Source organism: Orycteropus afer, unplaced genomic scaffold (assembly GCF_000298275.1).
Source record: "Orycteropus afer afer isolate SDZICR_OR568_19922 unplaced genomic scaffold, OryAfe1.0 scaffold00015, whole genome shotgun sequence".
NCBI lineage: Eukaryota > Metazoa > Chordata > Mammalia > Tubulidentata > Orycteropodidae > Orycteropus > Orycteropus afer.
The window spans coordinates 10,768,111-10,783,710 of record NW_006921602.1 but is presented as its reverse complement, the minus strand read 5'-3'; the positions used below and the strand labels follow the sequence as shown (position 1 = coordinate 10,783,710).

Below are 15,600 nucleotides of genomic sequence, written 5' to 3'. Positions count from 1 at the left end.
TGTGACATGGGCATAGCCCCTCCTCTCTTTAGTATGTAGGTTCCTCCTCCACTTTTAGATTAGATTACATCAAAGATTTATTCCAGCTTGAAATTATGCTTCTATAATAATGAGAGATGTGTTAATAGGAATCATTCCACCTAAAGAGGAAACAAAGCTACAGAAAAATAGGATAGACCTTTTGTAAGGAATAAAACAAAGTAGTAAAGTAAGCATAATTGCACCAGTATCTGTATCTCATTTTTTAAAAAGATTAACACATGCATTGTGATGTCATCTTCGTATCATTTGTGTGAGGCTTGGGAGAGCCAGGAATGGCACAGAGAGAAAAACCTTCATTCCAACGTGAATCCCCAAAGTTAACTGTTACCTCCTGTTTCTTTCAGCAAGAGAAGGAGCAGCTTTCTTAATTACTGTTCTTGGTTCCTGTCAACCAGTCCAGTGTAAAAATATCTATTATGTTCTTAATCCAACTCCACCACTCTAAAAGAGTTTCTTGCAGAAATCCACAGAGGACCTGATTTAGAAGCACCTGGAAAGTTTGTCAGAAATGCAGATTCCTGGTCCCCACCCAATCAAGTGAATCCAAATTTGTAAGAAAGAGGTTCAAGAATCTCCATTCCTTTTACTATGATAAGTCTTAGATTTTGAGTGCCCCTGTTCTACAATGTCCAAGTAGCTGTATGTATTAATGACTGTTTAAGTGCACTTTTATCAAGCTTGCAAAAATTCAGCTTGATAGTCGACCTAGTGCTTTTTGGCTCTCCACCAAAATTGTTGCTACTTTTATACTCTTGCTCAGGGTACAAGTTATTTTAGTGAGTTTTTTTTTTTTTTACTGATCATTTGAATGGACTGAAATCTTTTCCACATCTGTCCTTAAAAAATTTTTTAGTCAAGTCTTCTCCAAGTAAATTTAACCAGGTATTTTTCCCCTAAAGTAGTAGAATGCCATTTAAATGACCAGGAATTCTAACAGAAGCAACCCTAATGATGGAAGAAGGAGAGATGATAGGAGAAAAGGGGAAGGCAAGATGCAAAAGGACAACATCTATAATTCAAGAATTCATGAAGGTTTTTAAGGGTTGTTTTTAGAAAAGAAGAGATGCCATTTTACCCTGTGTTGATGGCAAGAGATTTCAAACGAATACTGTCTAAAAGCCACTGTATAACATTTCTACTTTGCATACGCTGTAAGAATAAATCCTTAGAGGTCAACTAGGCCAAAAGCAAAAACACTTTCAACAGTCAGATACATACTTAAGTCATGAGGGAAAATACTTTCTTGGGGGAAAGAACTTTACCCAAATCAATTTAATTTAACACTGAAAAAAATATAAACAAATCCTGGTATGGGGGAAAATAGCATAAACATGAAAATTAATACATATACAGATAATAAGGAAAAGTTTGGTATCTATGATACAGTATAAATACACAAACAGTAAGACCCAATCCTCTTCCCAAGGGCAGAGCTACCACGTCACTCTGCCATTTCTGGTCTTCTCTCACCTCCCACCTGGCCTTCAATGATGAAATCCACCTCTGAGAGAGTCACCATCCCCACTACTGGAAGCTGTGCTCTCTGTGGAAGAAATCTACTCTCTCTGTAGTGGTAAGAAGAAATAGAGTGATTTTTCTTGGACTGCTGTTTAAAAGTATTGGTAGTACTGGTAACAACTTCCCAAACACCTAGTCTTGTGATTAAAGAGTCAAACTCATAGTTGCCTTCTTTGTCACTGGCTCCAATGTGAACCTCTGTAGCATCCCAAGACTTCAAGAGGACAGATCCCAATCAGCACTTGAAAGCCAATAAGCTTTTTAACAGTCAAGTGCTAGAGCTAAACCAGGAAAATGTCATGGACATTCAGGGAAACTGTTTCTAGGCTTTAAATACTGAAGAAGAGCGCAATGGCTTGCTGGGGATCAGCTTATTTTAAGCAAGTTTTCTGGAAACCTTTTTATTTTAAACCCATAATATCTAAATAGGTCTCTACGCTCAAATAATTTAAAAATCATAAAGTTTAAAATTGTAAATTTCCAAAATTAAGAACAACAAAAAACAAAGTATTAGAATAATTAAAGTAACTCATACAGAATTTTTCCTCCCCTGAATAAAATTAGTCCGCAGCTGTGTTGGCAAGAGAGCGATTTCTTAGTTCCCAAACCCAAACCTTTTTCACGAGTCATCTTCAGTTAAACTATACTTTTGCTTAGCTGTTAAGCAGGTCCTCGACTCCTCTTCTCCATCATTTCCCACACCCTGGTCTCCCTCACTCCACTGTGACTTCCTTCCACCTTCCGAAAACTCTGCAACATTTTAGCAAGGAAATACCAAATGGAAACGGGTATCACTAAATTTTGTGAAGAACACAAGTGAGTGTGTACTTTTTCCTTTTCCTAAGGAAAAAAAAACAGCCTGCAAATATTTAAGCTCTAATCATTTCATTAAAATTTCTCTGCCTGTAATTATCAATATCATAAGACAAATTAAATCCATGCTACATATACAGTTATTCGCCTTTATGCGAAAGGAAAAACCCACTCTGTCATATCATCAAATAAAAATGAGAACTGTTTATACTGGATACAGTTTAAATTGGCTAAAAACTGGTCAGAGCTCGAATGAACCAAAATAAATGTCTTTAGGAGGTCACTAGTTATCCTTCGAAATCATTAATGACTGGTTAAGTCATAGGATTAATAGTGATTAGTTCATAACATGCTGGATACACCCAAGGCAATGAAGCATAAGCATCAATTACATTTAAGTGCTATCAAATCTGTAACTAGTCAGAGATTCTGGAATTGAACCAAACCAATCATTAATATCATCATATTTTAACAAACTCAGAAATATACTGTAAAAATACACTAATTAAATCCATGAGGTTTATAATGCTTTTAAAAGTGAAAATAGGGTAGTATGGATATGTGGTGCTAATGCCTTATTTCTTTCAGTAATTCTCATGGTATTGCTGGGTCCCTTAGACACATGTGCCATTCAATTCTGTGTGTGTATGGCTAAGGTATTAGATTACTATCCCAAGCTGTAGACATCTGTGTGGCACCAAATTTACTTTCAGAAGTAGATGTTATATGGCAGGTACCAAAATGTGATGATCAATTCTATGTTCTCTATTGATTAACTTCCTCATTTGGTTAAGCAGCCAGTGTATAACAGAGTTCTACACAGGTCAAAATTATATCACTTTCAGAGCAGCAATACGTGATCCAAGGTTTTCTTGAAGGTAGTGCAAAAGATGCAGTTCATAATGTTCTCCAGATTCAGGAACTCTTATGCTGTGTCTCTCCTGAGGGTAGATCTTAACAGCAACAACAAAAACAAAACAAAGCACAAAAATAAGAATTGAATACTACATTTCCTTCTCAAGCTTCAAAGATACTCAACAGGATTAAAAATATGGTACACTGCCTCTCCAAGATATCACACACATATATCCTATGTAAAGGCCCCTCTCCTCGCTATGAGTCGGAATCGACTCAACGGCAGTGGGTTTTTTAATGGTATAAATATGGGGCATTTTACCCCTTTTTGAGATACTGCCTCGGAAACCCAAAGAGGGGTAAAATCCTACAATATACCATTAAAAAACCCACTGCCATCAAGTCCATTCTGACGTACAGTGACCCCCAATGGGTTTTTGAGGCGGTAACTCTTGCCCAGTCTTGCTTCTGCAGAGTGGTTGGTGGATTTGGCACTGTGCTCTGGTGGTGTAGTGCCTAAGCCATGTGACTGCTAACCACAAGGCTGGCGGTTCAAACTCCCCAGCCTACTCCTCCCAAAGGAAGACTGGGCAATCTACTTTCATAGAGATACTGCCTCGGAAACCCAGGGAGGAGTCACTATGAGTCGGAACATACTCAGTGGCAGTTGAGTTTGGAGTCTTTGGTATATACCATTAGGCTAACAGAAGGATTTATCTGTAGACCAGTGGTACTCCATGTGTGGTCAAAACTACTTTCAGAACAATACTAAGATTTATTTACCTTTCTTGATTGTGTTAGCATTTGTGCTGATGATGAAAAAGCAATGGTGGGTAAAAGTGCTGGTGTCTTAGCATGAAATTAAGGCAGTGACATTAAACTGAATTCTTCACCACCAAGCACTTGGCAGTAAAAAAAAAAAAAAAAAAAAAATGCTGGTTTCACTTAAGTAGTAGCAAAAATTAGAATTTTTTAAACTGCAATCCTTGAACAGGTGTCTTTTTAATATTCTGTGTCAGTAAAATGGGAAGTATGTATAAAGCACTTCAGCTACATACTGAAATGGTGACTTCAAAGAAAAGTACTGTGCAACTAAGCTATAAGCTGAACTAGTGCTTTGGAAAATTAAACTCCATTTTCAGCTTGACAGAATGACTGACAAATTATGGTTTTTCCAGACTTGGGTATCTGGCAAACATTTTCTCCAAAATGAATGAAGGGAGCAGTCACATTAAGAACAACACTGACAGTATTTTTTGCCAGTAACAGTCAAGCTTCCAGGAGAAAATGAAAATAATTTTAGAAAACTTGTGTCTACCACCATTAACTCATGATCCTCCCAATACTTGAGGCTTTTTTTTTTTTTTAAAAAAAGATGATATAAATGTACGTTTTATTATATCCAGAACTATGTTCATTTGGGATCTAGATGTCCCATTCATAGATGGTATCACTGTTTTCAGTTTCCGCATGGCAAGAGATAAATTATTTGTCTTATGTCATTAGGATATACATTCATTTTTTTAAAATTGTGATACAAATAGACCTAACAAAATATTTGTAAATTCAATAATCTTTACATGTATAACTCAGTGACACTGATTACATTCTTCAATCATTTTCACTATCCTTTTCTGAATTCTACAACATTAACATAAACTCTGTGCCCCCTACATAGTAATACTCTCTTCCCTCCTCCTTCTCATCCTCAAAACCAAACCCATGGCCATGGAGTAAATTCTGACTCATGGTGACCCTTTAGGACAGTGTAGAACTGCCCCACAAGCTTTCCAAGGCAATCTTTCTGGAGGCAAACTGCCTCATCTGTCTCCCACCGAGTAGCTGGTGGGTTCAAACCACCAATCAAAGTTAACAGTTGAATGCCTGAACCACTGTGCCACCAGAGCTCCTTTCCTCTCACTTCCATTATCACTAATAAGCTTTGGTTTCTATGTATTTGTTGATTTCATGTAAGTGAGATCATATAGTGTTTGTTCTTTTGTGTGTAACTTATTTCACTTAGCATAATGTTTTCAGTATTCATATTCATTTTTCTTTATGGCTGAGTAATTTTCCAGTTCATTAAATATCCCATTTTGTTTATCCATTCATCTGCTGATAGACATTTATGCTGTTTCTATCTTTTGGTATTGTAAACACTGCTGCAATAAACACTGGTATACAGGTTTCTCTCTGTATTTCTGCTTTCAGATCCTTTAGGATTAGGAAAGCTGGGTCATATGGTATAGTTCTATGTTCAACTTTTTGAGAACTGTCAAAATTTTTTCCACAGCAGCTATACCATTTTGCATGCCCACTAGTAATGGATAAAGGTTCCACTTTTTCCCTATCCTTGCCAACACCTATTGTTTTCCTTTGAACCATAGCCATTCTAGTGGTTTTGATTTCCATCTCCTTAATGGCTAATGTTGAACATCTTTTGCTTGTTGGCCATTTATATATCAAGATACTTTTTTGATGAAATCAGTGGTAATATTAATATATGTCATTTTAAAATATTATATAATGAAATGAATCATATTTAAAAGATATGTGCAGAAGACTAAGTATGGGTAAAAGATCCATTTGAAGTATGAGAGTCAAAGGATTTTAACAGAATATAAAAAGCTTACTGATACAGCTTCAGATTCCAAATTATAGCTAATCTTAAAAACAAAACAAAACAAAAAAGACCACTGCCATCGAGTCGATTCTAACTTTAAGGAACTACCAATAGATAAGTTTTGGTGTAGTATCAAAGTAGAACAGCCCAAATTATCTGAAAAGACTAAAACATACCTTTCTTTTCTTAACTACGTAAACTGTGAGCTGAATTTTCTTCATATATATTGGGAGCTCTGGTGGTGTAGTGAGTGCCTAAGGCATCTGACTGATTCCCAGAAGGCTGGTGGTTCAAATTCATCAGCCACCCCTCAGAAGGAAGACTGTGCAATCTACTTCCATAGTGATACTGCCTTGGAAACCCAAGGATGGGTCCCTATGAGTCGGATCCCCATTAGCCCAAATAACAGCACAACAGACTGAATTGCAGAGATGATACAAGAATTGAGGTGTCTTCTTTATTAAGCCAGAAAGTAAAGGAATTTGTAAAAATGTAAAACAAAGCTACTTTTCTCAGTAAATTATATTTTTTGTTCCCCATGAAAATGTTATTTGTTTTAATATTAATGGTTTATTAGTATTTCTAATAATAAGTTACAGAATAACAACATTTTTTTCTCAGTGTCAGTATCTAATCTGAAAAACAATGATAGACATAACCCATATTAACGAAGTTCTTTGGGATCCTCAATAATTTTTTAAACTATAAAGGGACCCTAAGACTCTAAAAAACCAAGTATCTCAAATATGAAATATGAAAAAGGAGAAAGTAATACTTCTCATTTCTTATGGGCACATAATCTGAGTAAGGGAAACAGTTTCTCATAAAACTTTTTTTGAGCAATGGATCAATGGAGGAGGTAACCTAAAGATTTCTGCTCCAAGGCCAGTACAAAATAAAAAGGAGAAAATGAGAAGATCATGTAATCAGGCTTAAAATCTCTTTTCTAGCAATCAAATGAAGCAGCATTTCCTAACCCTTCAAAGGGAAGAGAAAAGCAAAGGAAAACAGTGAAGGGACTCCCTGTCATTTTTCCTGCATTTACAAACTGTGACAGCAGACACAGACACACAAGTCATGTAATCATACAGGCCAATTTTCCAACCTGACTTCAACAGAATCATGATTTTTTATCCAGCCAGAGAAGGTACACCAACTATATCTGTTAGAGGGTGGCCACAGTTGAAAATTTGCCTTTCTTCCACAGTTCATTAGATTTCAAAGTAATCAATTGCTAATCACTACTTTAATTAGAAAATGTAGAATAACTCACCTGCAAATCATATGGCTTTCCAGCCCTCACTAAAAAACTTAGTAATATACTGGTGTGTGCAAAATGGACATTCTCATCCAAGAACCCATGTAAGAGCAGTAAACGATTTGGTCTAGAGATATGGAAATACCAGAGGATTAGACAAAACAGAGGATTTTGGGGAAATACTTAACTCATTTAAACTAATCTCACTTAACTATGTTAATTCCCTTATAATGTGATGTTAGAATAAGGATTCAACATTATTAATATTAAATTTGTAATATATTAACTGGATTCTACACATAATGAAAGACTGAAAAAACAATAAAAAGATTTAGTATTCAATTTCCTGGAATATTAGCACACATCAATAATTATAGCACATCTCTAGAAAAAGATAAATCACTATCTGTAAAATAAGCAGAGATGTAATTTTTTCCATCCTAAGGCAACTGCTTTAAATACACTTGTTATAAAAACAAACTATATGAACTGATCTATAAATAAGCAAGGACTTATTTAGCTCTGAGAAACAGCCATGACATTTTAGTATTCTATAAAATATTAATCTTGGTTTTTCATTATTTGTAGTTTTCATCATTATTAAAGATAGTTTTTAAAAATACAATTTTAAATTTATAATCTCAATTTTAAAGCCTGAACTTACTCAGAAGGGAACTTTTCTGCTTGCATGGCCACAGATCCTAGGTAATAGCCTTGTTCATTTTGGTCAGGGTGACCCATGTAACGTTCCGTGTATCCTGTATCATAGAAGATCCACAGAGTGACTGGGGCTCCAGCAATAGCAACCTGTATAAACCAACACTGATGGTCAAATGTGGTTCAGAAAAGGATGGCTAACTATGAGAATTTGTAATTGTAAATTTATAGGCTAAAATTATCCTTAGTAGCTTTAGTCCCATGACTGAGGCATACATGTCTCAGGCAACGCAGAAAATCAAAGAAAGTGCCAAGGTCAAGAATTTGATACTTAGGTGAGTCAGTTAGCTTCATGTTCAGTCATGCAGCAAACCCTACTCTTAATCTGGGCTAGCTGGCATATAAATGTGGGCCCCTTTGTCAACTAGAGCCTATGTATAGCTCAGTGTAAAGTCATTTCTGCTACCGGGAGAAGTGTCAGTTTTATATAGGAAAAGCAGACACTTTTTCAATTTTTTTTTTTTAATTAGGATTTGGGTGAAGATTTACAGAGTAAATTCACTTTTCATACAGCAGTTCACATATACTTTGTCTCATGTCATTGACCAAAATTTACAATGCAGCAGCTCCCCTCCCACTTTCTCCCCATAGTTACCTCCTCCCAGTGTCCATCCCTTCATACTCTTTTGCACCCTGAGCTATCTCCCTGTGCATAAGCAGCCCTTCCTTCTCCCATGATTGTTCTCTCCAGGGCGTGTGTCTACTTGAGGTAAATGTTTAACTCACATGCCTGTACTTTGTTTGGCTGGAAACCACAGTTGTGGGTTCAATTCCAGACCTGCAGGGCAGCTAGGGGCCATAGTCTCAGTGGTTACACCAGGCTCCATTGGACCAGCAAACCTGGTCCCCACCTTCTTTTTTTTTTTGCCTCCAAATGATTTTGAGTTTTGTACCACATTGTTCTCCCTCTTTATGCAGGATCTCCTACATCCCTTCCAAGTGGATGGCAGTGGTAGCTGGGCACCATCTAGTTCTTCTGGTCTCATAGTTGTATAGGTTGCAGATCGGATGGTGTACCAGTTGCTAGGACGGATTGTTTCCATTAATTTTGGTTTTCTTCTTTCTTCTTGACGAGGAGAGACCCGTTGTTGCATCTAGATGGCAGCTTCCTAGCTTTTAAGGTCCCAGTCGCTACTCGCCAAAGTAGTAGGTGGAACAATGTTTTGTATAGTATGTTATGCCAATTGAGTTTGATGTCCCCTGCGACTATGGTCCCAAGCCCGCAGGATCAACTACTCGGTCCCTCTGGGTAGCTGGCTGTGACCAAGTAATGACCATAACCTTGCTCTTTGTCAGCTCTACTATACACCTGGGAATTCTGATCATTCACATGAACTTATAGGCCCATTGTCTGCCAACCCTGTATATGATCTTGGATACACTCTCCATTTAGACATACCTAATTGTTTAGCTTGTTCACCCATCTATCCGTCCCTATACCCATGTTTGCTTTCACTGACAACTCAGTATTGTATATGCAAAGGGGTTCATATTTGTTGTTTGTACTGCCCATGTAACTCTCTGTCTTTCTCATCCTCAATGCTGCCATATTGGTCACTCACATTTGGTACATTGCCCTTCTCTTCACCCAAATCAATATTTATCTCTATCTATCTAACAACATTCCCTCCCCTTCCCTCCCACCCCTGGTAACCAACAAAGAAAATGTCCTCCAATAGATAAACCTTTCCTTAACTTTTACAATAACGGACTAATACAATATTTGTCCTTTTGTGACTGACTTATTTCGCTCAGCATAATGTCCTCCAAGTTCATCCACGTTATGCGGTGTTTTGTAGATTCTACATTATTCTTTAGCGTTGCACAGTATTCCATTGTGTGAATGTACCAAAGTTTGGTTATCCATTCCTCAGTTGTTGGACATCTAGGTTGTTTCCAAGTTTTGGCTATTGTAAATAGTGCTGCGATGAACATCGGCGTGCATATATCTGTTCTTGTTATGGCTCTCACTTCTTTAGGGTATATAACTAGTAATGGGATGGCTGGGTCAAATAGTATTTGTATTTCCAACTTTTGAAGGAATCGCCATACTGCTTTCCACAATGGTTGTACCATTTTACAGTGCCACCAGCAGTGTATGAGAGTCCCAATCTCTCCACAACCTCGCCAGCATTTGTTATTTTCTGTCTTGTTGAACTTTGATAGTAGTGCTGGAGCAAGATGGTATCTCATTGTTGTTTTGATTTGCATCTCTCTAATAGCTAATGATCGTGAGCATTTCTTCATATGTTTGTTGGCCACTTGAATATCCTCCTTGGTGAAGTGTCTATTCATGTCTTCTGCCCATTTTTTAATTGGATTGTTTGTCTTTTTGTTATTGAGGTGTTGGAGTGTTCTATAAATTCTAGAGATAAGTCCCTTGTCAGATATGTTATTACCAAATATTTTTTCCCAATCTGTAGGTTCTCTTTTGACTCTTTTGGAGAAGTCTTTGGAAGCACATAAAAATTTAATTTTTAGAAGGTCCCAATCATCTGGCTGGAAAAGCAGACACTTTTAAAAGCAGTACAGAATTTAAAGTTATGAATGAATTATATTTAAGTACTAAAAAAACTTGCCTAATTTTAAGGCTCCCACAAAGTTTTCTATTTAAATATTGTAATTACTTTCTCAATAGCTGCAAGCTGGAAAAATTATGGTAGTTTACAAAATTCATTTTGTGGATCATCTGAATGTACACACAAGAACAAAAGGCTTATCATTTTATTATTAAACATAAAACATTTTTTACCATAAAAAGTCATGTTTTTAAATATTTTAAAAAAGAAAAACACAACTCATAATTCCTACTCTCATTTTTAAATTTTTTATTGTGATTTGGGTAAAAGTTTACAAAGCAAATTCATTTTTCATACAGTAGTCACACACATTTTGTTTCATGACATTTACTGCAATCCCCACAATGTAACAGCTCTCTTCCCACTTCCTCCCTATAGTTACCTCTTCCTTGTGTCCTTTTCTCCTATGCATTCCTGCCCCCTGAGCTATTTCCCTGTGCAAACACTGCCCTTCTGTTCTACCATGATTGAGCATTCTGAATGTATCTATTTGATGTAAATGTTTACCCTATATGTCTGTCTGTTGTTACGCTGGAAGCCATGGGAGTGATTTCAATTCGAGATCTGAAGAGTAACTAGGGATCATGGTCTCGGGGGTCTCACCAGGTTCCATCAGACCAGTCAACCTGTTTATTTTTATGATTTTGAGTTTTGTTCCATATTGTTCTCCCACTCTATCTAGCATCTACTTTCTTACATCTCTATGTAGTTTCCTCTAGAGTATTTTTCTAAGGCTTCATTTATTTAACCGTAATCATTGTTTATATATTTCATAATTTATTCACTCAATACAGATTTATGGTCAGAGCCAAGCTTGTGTTTGGCTGCTGCTGAGGGTACAGGGCTAAAGAGTAGGCAGATAGGTCCCTGCCTTCAGAGCATTCAGTCCAACAATTAAAATAAGTATTATAATCAATTATATATGTGTGTATGTTTTACTAATTATGACTATCTCTTAAGATCTTTGGCATATGTCTATAAATAACCAGTAACTGGTCACCTAGTTGAAAAGTATTATGTGTATGTATGTATACATGCATGTATATCTCACACAGCTATTAAATACACAAACTCTAACATTTCATAATATCACCAACTGTTTAAACTTTCAGAAAATAGGCATCTTCTCATATCCTCAATTTACAGAAAATTCTACCCTTATTGTAAAATTAAGAATAATAGACAATCACTTACCCTGAAGATATCTGACCTCTGCATTAATGCCATTAGGGAGAGGTATCCTCCATAGGACCAGCCATGGATGCCCACACGATCTAAGTCAATGAAATCATATCGAGAAGCTAGATATTGGAGTCCTTCCACTTGATCGTCAATTTCTATTTGACCCTGCCAAAAAGAGGAAGAATATTTTATTGATTGATCCTGATCGATAAAAGTATTATAAGAATGCTTATAAAGCTACTACATGTTTTCACTAAAAGTACTTGTAGCATTTTTAGATCGGAATTTATTATCAACTGAGATTCTGTTGTCCAAAGAACGATTTGAGAGATAGGGGCCTACAGGTTCTGTTGCTAGCCTGTCTTAAGAATTTAGTTACTCCTCAGTCATAAAGTTCTTTTCTATGGCTACCCAAACTATTCCTTGTTGTAATCATTTCCATTTGTTCTGTTGTCTGCTAAGAGGTCAGCATCTTCCTTGCAACAAGCCTTCCCATACCCAAAGACAAAAAATTAGCCCCCTTAATTGGTTGACTGATTTAACTACTCTTGAAACTAGTGAAGCAGAGGGAATCTCTGTTGAGGCCCTGACTCCTATTTCTCCCATACTATTAGGAAATGAACATTCTATTTCTTTAAAGTCCTACTAAGTTCTAAATTCCTATAGCCACCACCCTGTCTTTATTACTAGGCCTGCCAGTGCACATAACCTCACTTCACTGAGCCAGAAACAAAAATAAAAACAAAAAAACTTACATGAGAATACAACCAACATAAGGTCAAAGAACTGGCTGTGGGAGAAATTCCCCATGTCTTACTCAGCATGTCCAACATACTGGCAAACACAGTAACTGCCTTACTGTGTAAAAGGAACATCGGATTCTCATCATTTCCCAAAGCAGCAGAAGGGACATGGGGCATCTCTAAAAGGTAGCATTTAAAGCTTCCTGTAGAGAGAAAGAGGCTTGTCACAAGGAAGGCACTAACCAGTTGGTTTCCCTCTTCGCAGAGGACAGAACAAATCTCAATTATCCCTCTCAATAGTGTACAGGATACTGAAAACTAAATAGTGCTGCCTTCTGGCTAACCTGGACATACAAAAATAGAAAGAGAGGGTATTTCCATGTGTATGGAGCTCCATCTTAGCTCTCCAAAGTTACATGCAGGTAGATGTCAGCTAGCCTAGAAAGTATCCAGTTACATCTTCCTTCCCACCTCCCAACTTCACCATACACATACATATTCTCACTAACAGGCACTTCTTCCAACTCTCTCTGGGGTTCGACACCAAACAATGCAACAGAAAATGTGAATTATTTAAAAAATGTTTTCAGGCTCACACACCATTTTATATTTAAAAGCGCCTTCAAATTTAAGCCCTCGATGGCAGGATCCCCTGTTGTCTATCACCACAACCACATAACCCAGAGAGGCTAGGGTATTCAAGCGGAAATATTTGACTCCTTTAAACCGATTATTCACCAACTGCACCTGAGGAAGAGATACAACTTCAGTGACATTTATTATGTGGTTAGCATACAAAAGCATGAGAGGCAGGACTTTACAAAAAGTAAAAAACTTATTTCTTTTTTTTGTTATTTTGCCTTTTAATGTAACTTTTAAGTATTTCATTTTCAAAATAACTTACATCTTTTCACATTTATGCTGCTGCTTGCCAACTGCACACTCAAGATGCAGAGTAATGACTAAACAATGACAGACTTTACAACTATAACCTAGATACTAATTACATACAAGTCAAGAGAATCAATCTACCCAACAGAGAAAGCTATAAAAATGATTACTTTTACTCTGAAGAATTGTGACATTCAAATGACAGTGACAATGATAAACAAGATCATCTTTCCTACCCACCCATCTCCACTGAGGTTGTCTCTGACTAGTAGTGGGAATAACTAGGAATTTTAATTGGACAATATGACCAGTCTGGTTTCCTTAATAAAGTAGGATAGTTTTAAAATCACTTTATCACTCTAAAGACTATATTTTAAAATGACTGAGAAATTAAATGTATTTTAGTGTGTCATCAGGAATAATGCTATCTAGTGAAAATCCACTGCCATTGAGTTGATTCTGACTCATGGAGACCCCTATTGGCTTTCTAAGGTTATAAATCTTTACTGAAACAGACTGCTTCATCTCTCTCCCATGGAGCAGCTGGTGGGCTTGAACCACAGCCCTTCTGATTACTGGCCAAATGCCTTACCACAGTACCACCAGAGCTCCTATCTAGTGAAAAGAGGAGTATATAGTGGACAAAAGATTACAGAAGTTCAAGATCTGAAGTCTTGGCAAAATGAGAAAGAAAAAATATTTGTTTTTTAAACTTTTTATTGTGATTCAGGCGAAAGCTTACAGAGCAAACTGGTTTTCCATTCAATAATTCATACATACTTTGTTTTGTGACACTGATTGCAGCAATCCTCACAATGTAATAACACTCTTCCCACTCCCTCCCTGTGTTTACCAGTTCCATTCATCCTCTCCTATCCCTTCCCACCTTCTGAGCTTTATCCCTGGGCAAGTGCTGTCCTTTTGATCCCGTATGGTTGATTTTCTAAGGAGTGCATACCTCCCTAGTATTGTTGTTCACCTTATAGACCTGTCTATCGTCTGACTGAAAGCTGAGTCACGGGGATGAGAGTTCAGTTCCAGGCCTGAAGAGTGTCTAAGGGCCATAGTCTTTGGGGTAGAAAAAGTTTTCTCTGGCTGAAATCAATGAAACATTGTGTCAGCTAGTAGGTAAGTAAAAATCAACAGTATCTTCAACCAAAAAAAGAAAAAGAGAGAGAGAAAACTATTTAGCATTTACTGCGCTAATTCTGCAGGGGATAAAAGAACCCTTTCTTTTTGCACTTTTGGATGTTTAGCACCATTAAACACAACTGCCAGACTGGTCTTCCTGCATCTATTCTTGCTCTCCTATAGTCTGTTACTGGACAGCAATGATCATTTAAAAATGCCACTCAGATAGGACTTTGCTGCCTGGGTCCCTTCAATAGCTATTATTACACTTAAGAATAGTGTCTAAACTCCTTACCATGGCCTTTGAGACTCTACACTATCTGGCCCTTGGATGTCTCTTTGACTTCATCTTATACTATGTCCCCTTTGCTCACTCTACCCATACTGGTCTCCCTGTTATGAACTATATATATATATATATAGAGAGAGAGAGAGAGAGAGAGAGAGAGAGAGAGAGCGCGAGCTGGTTTTCACCACCAAAAACCAAACCAAACTCACTGCCACTGAGTTGATTCCAACTCATAGCGACCCCCATTGGGTTTCCAAGGCTGTAAATCTTTATGGAAGCAGACTGCTTTATCTTTCTTCTGTGGAGTGCCTGGTGGGTTTGAACCACTGACCTTTTTGTTAACAGCCAAATGCTTTAACCACTATACTATCAGAGCTCCTTAGTTCTCACTACATTATATTCACTGTTACCACTGTATGGAATGTCTCTCCTCAGATCTTAATGTGGTTCATTTTTTCTCATTCTTTGTATCCTCAGAGAGGCTTCCCTGACCATCCTCTTCGGAACTCCCCAACCCATCTCAGTTGTGCTGCTATTCCTTTTCCAGCTTAATTTCTTCACAGCATTAACTGAAGTTCTATCATTTATATGTCTACTTGTTTAATGGGGAAACATTAAGCCCCACAAAGGTAGGACTTTCGTCCTACTTGTTTACTGTGTAATCCTCACTGCCTAAAATAGTACCTGGCACATAACAGGAAGTCAATATTATTTGCTGAATGAATAAATGAAAAACAGAGATATGAGAATGATGTTGCCCTTCCTACCTTGGGAGGAGGTGTTGTGATGGATAAAGGTACTAGTTTTTAAAGAAAGGGAGCTGAAAGAAGAAACCCTAGGCATGGAAGAGAACAAATTATGGAGCATTTAAAGCAAACTTGGTTTCCGACTTATAGTGACCCTCTAGGGCAGAGTAGAACTGCCCTGTAGGGTTTCCAAGGCTGTAAATATTTATGGAC

At 37.2% G+C, this 15,600-nt stretch overlaps 1 protein-coding gene across 1 annotated transcript in view; it reads right to left on the bottom strand.

Moving 5' to 3' along the window:
- Positions 1-3,203: 3,203 nt before the first annotated feature.
- Positions 3,204-15,600, bottom strand: part of DPP8 (dipeptidyl peptidase 8) — a 62,814-nt gene continuing 50,417 nt past the window's right edge. Inside the window, exons 16-20 of the mRNA XM_007957661.2 lie at positions 12,931-13,077; positions 11,600-11,752; positions 7,774-7,916; positions 7,125-7,236; positions 3,204-3,326 (exon numbers count right to left, since the gene is read on the bottom strand). Coding sequence (XP_007955852.1) covers positions 3,204-3,326; positions 7,125-7,236; positions 7,774-7,916; positions 11,600-11,752; positions 12,931-13,077 — 678 coding nt within the window. The remainder of the gene's footprint in view (positions 3,327-7,124; positions 7,237-7,773; positions 7,917-11,599; positions 11,753-12,930; positions 13,078-15,600) is intronic.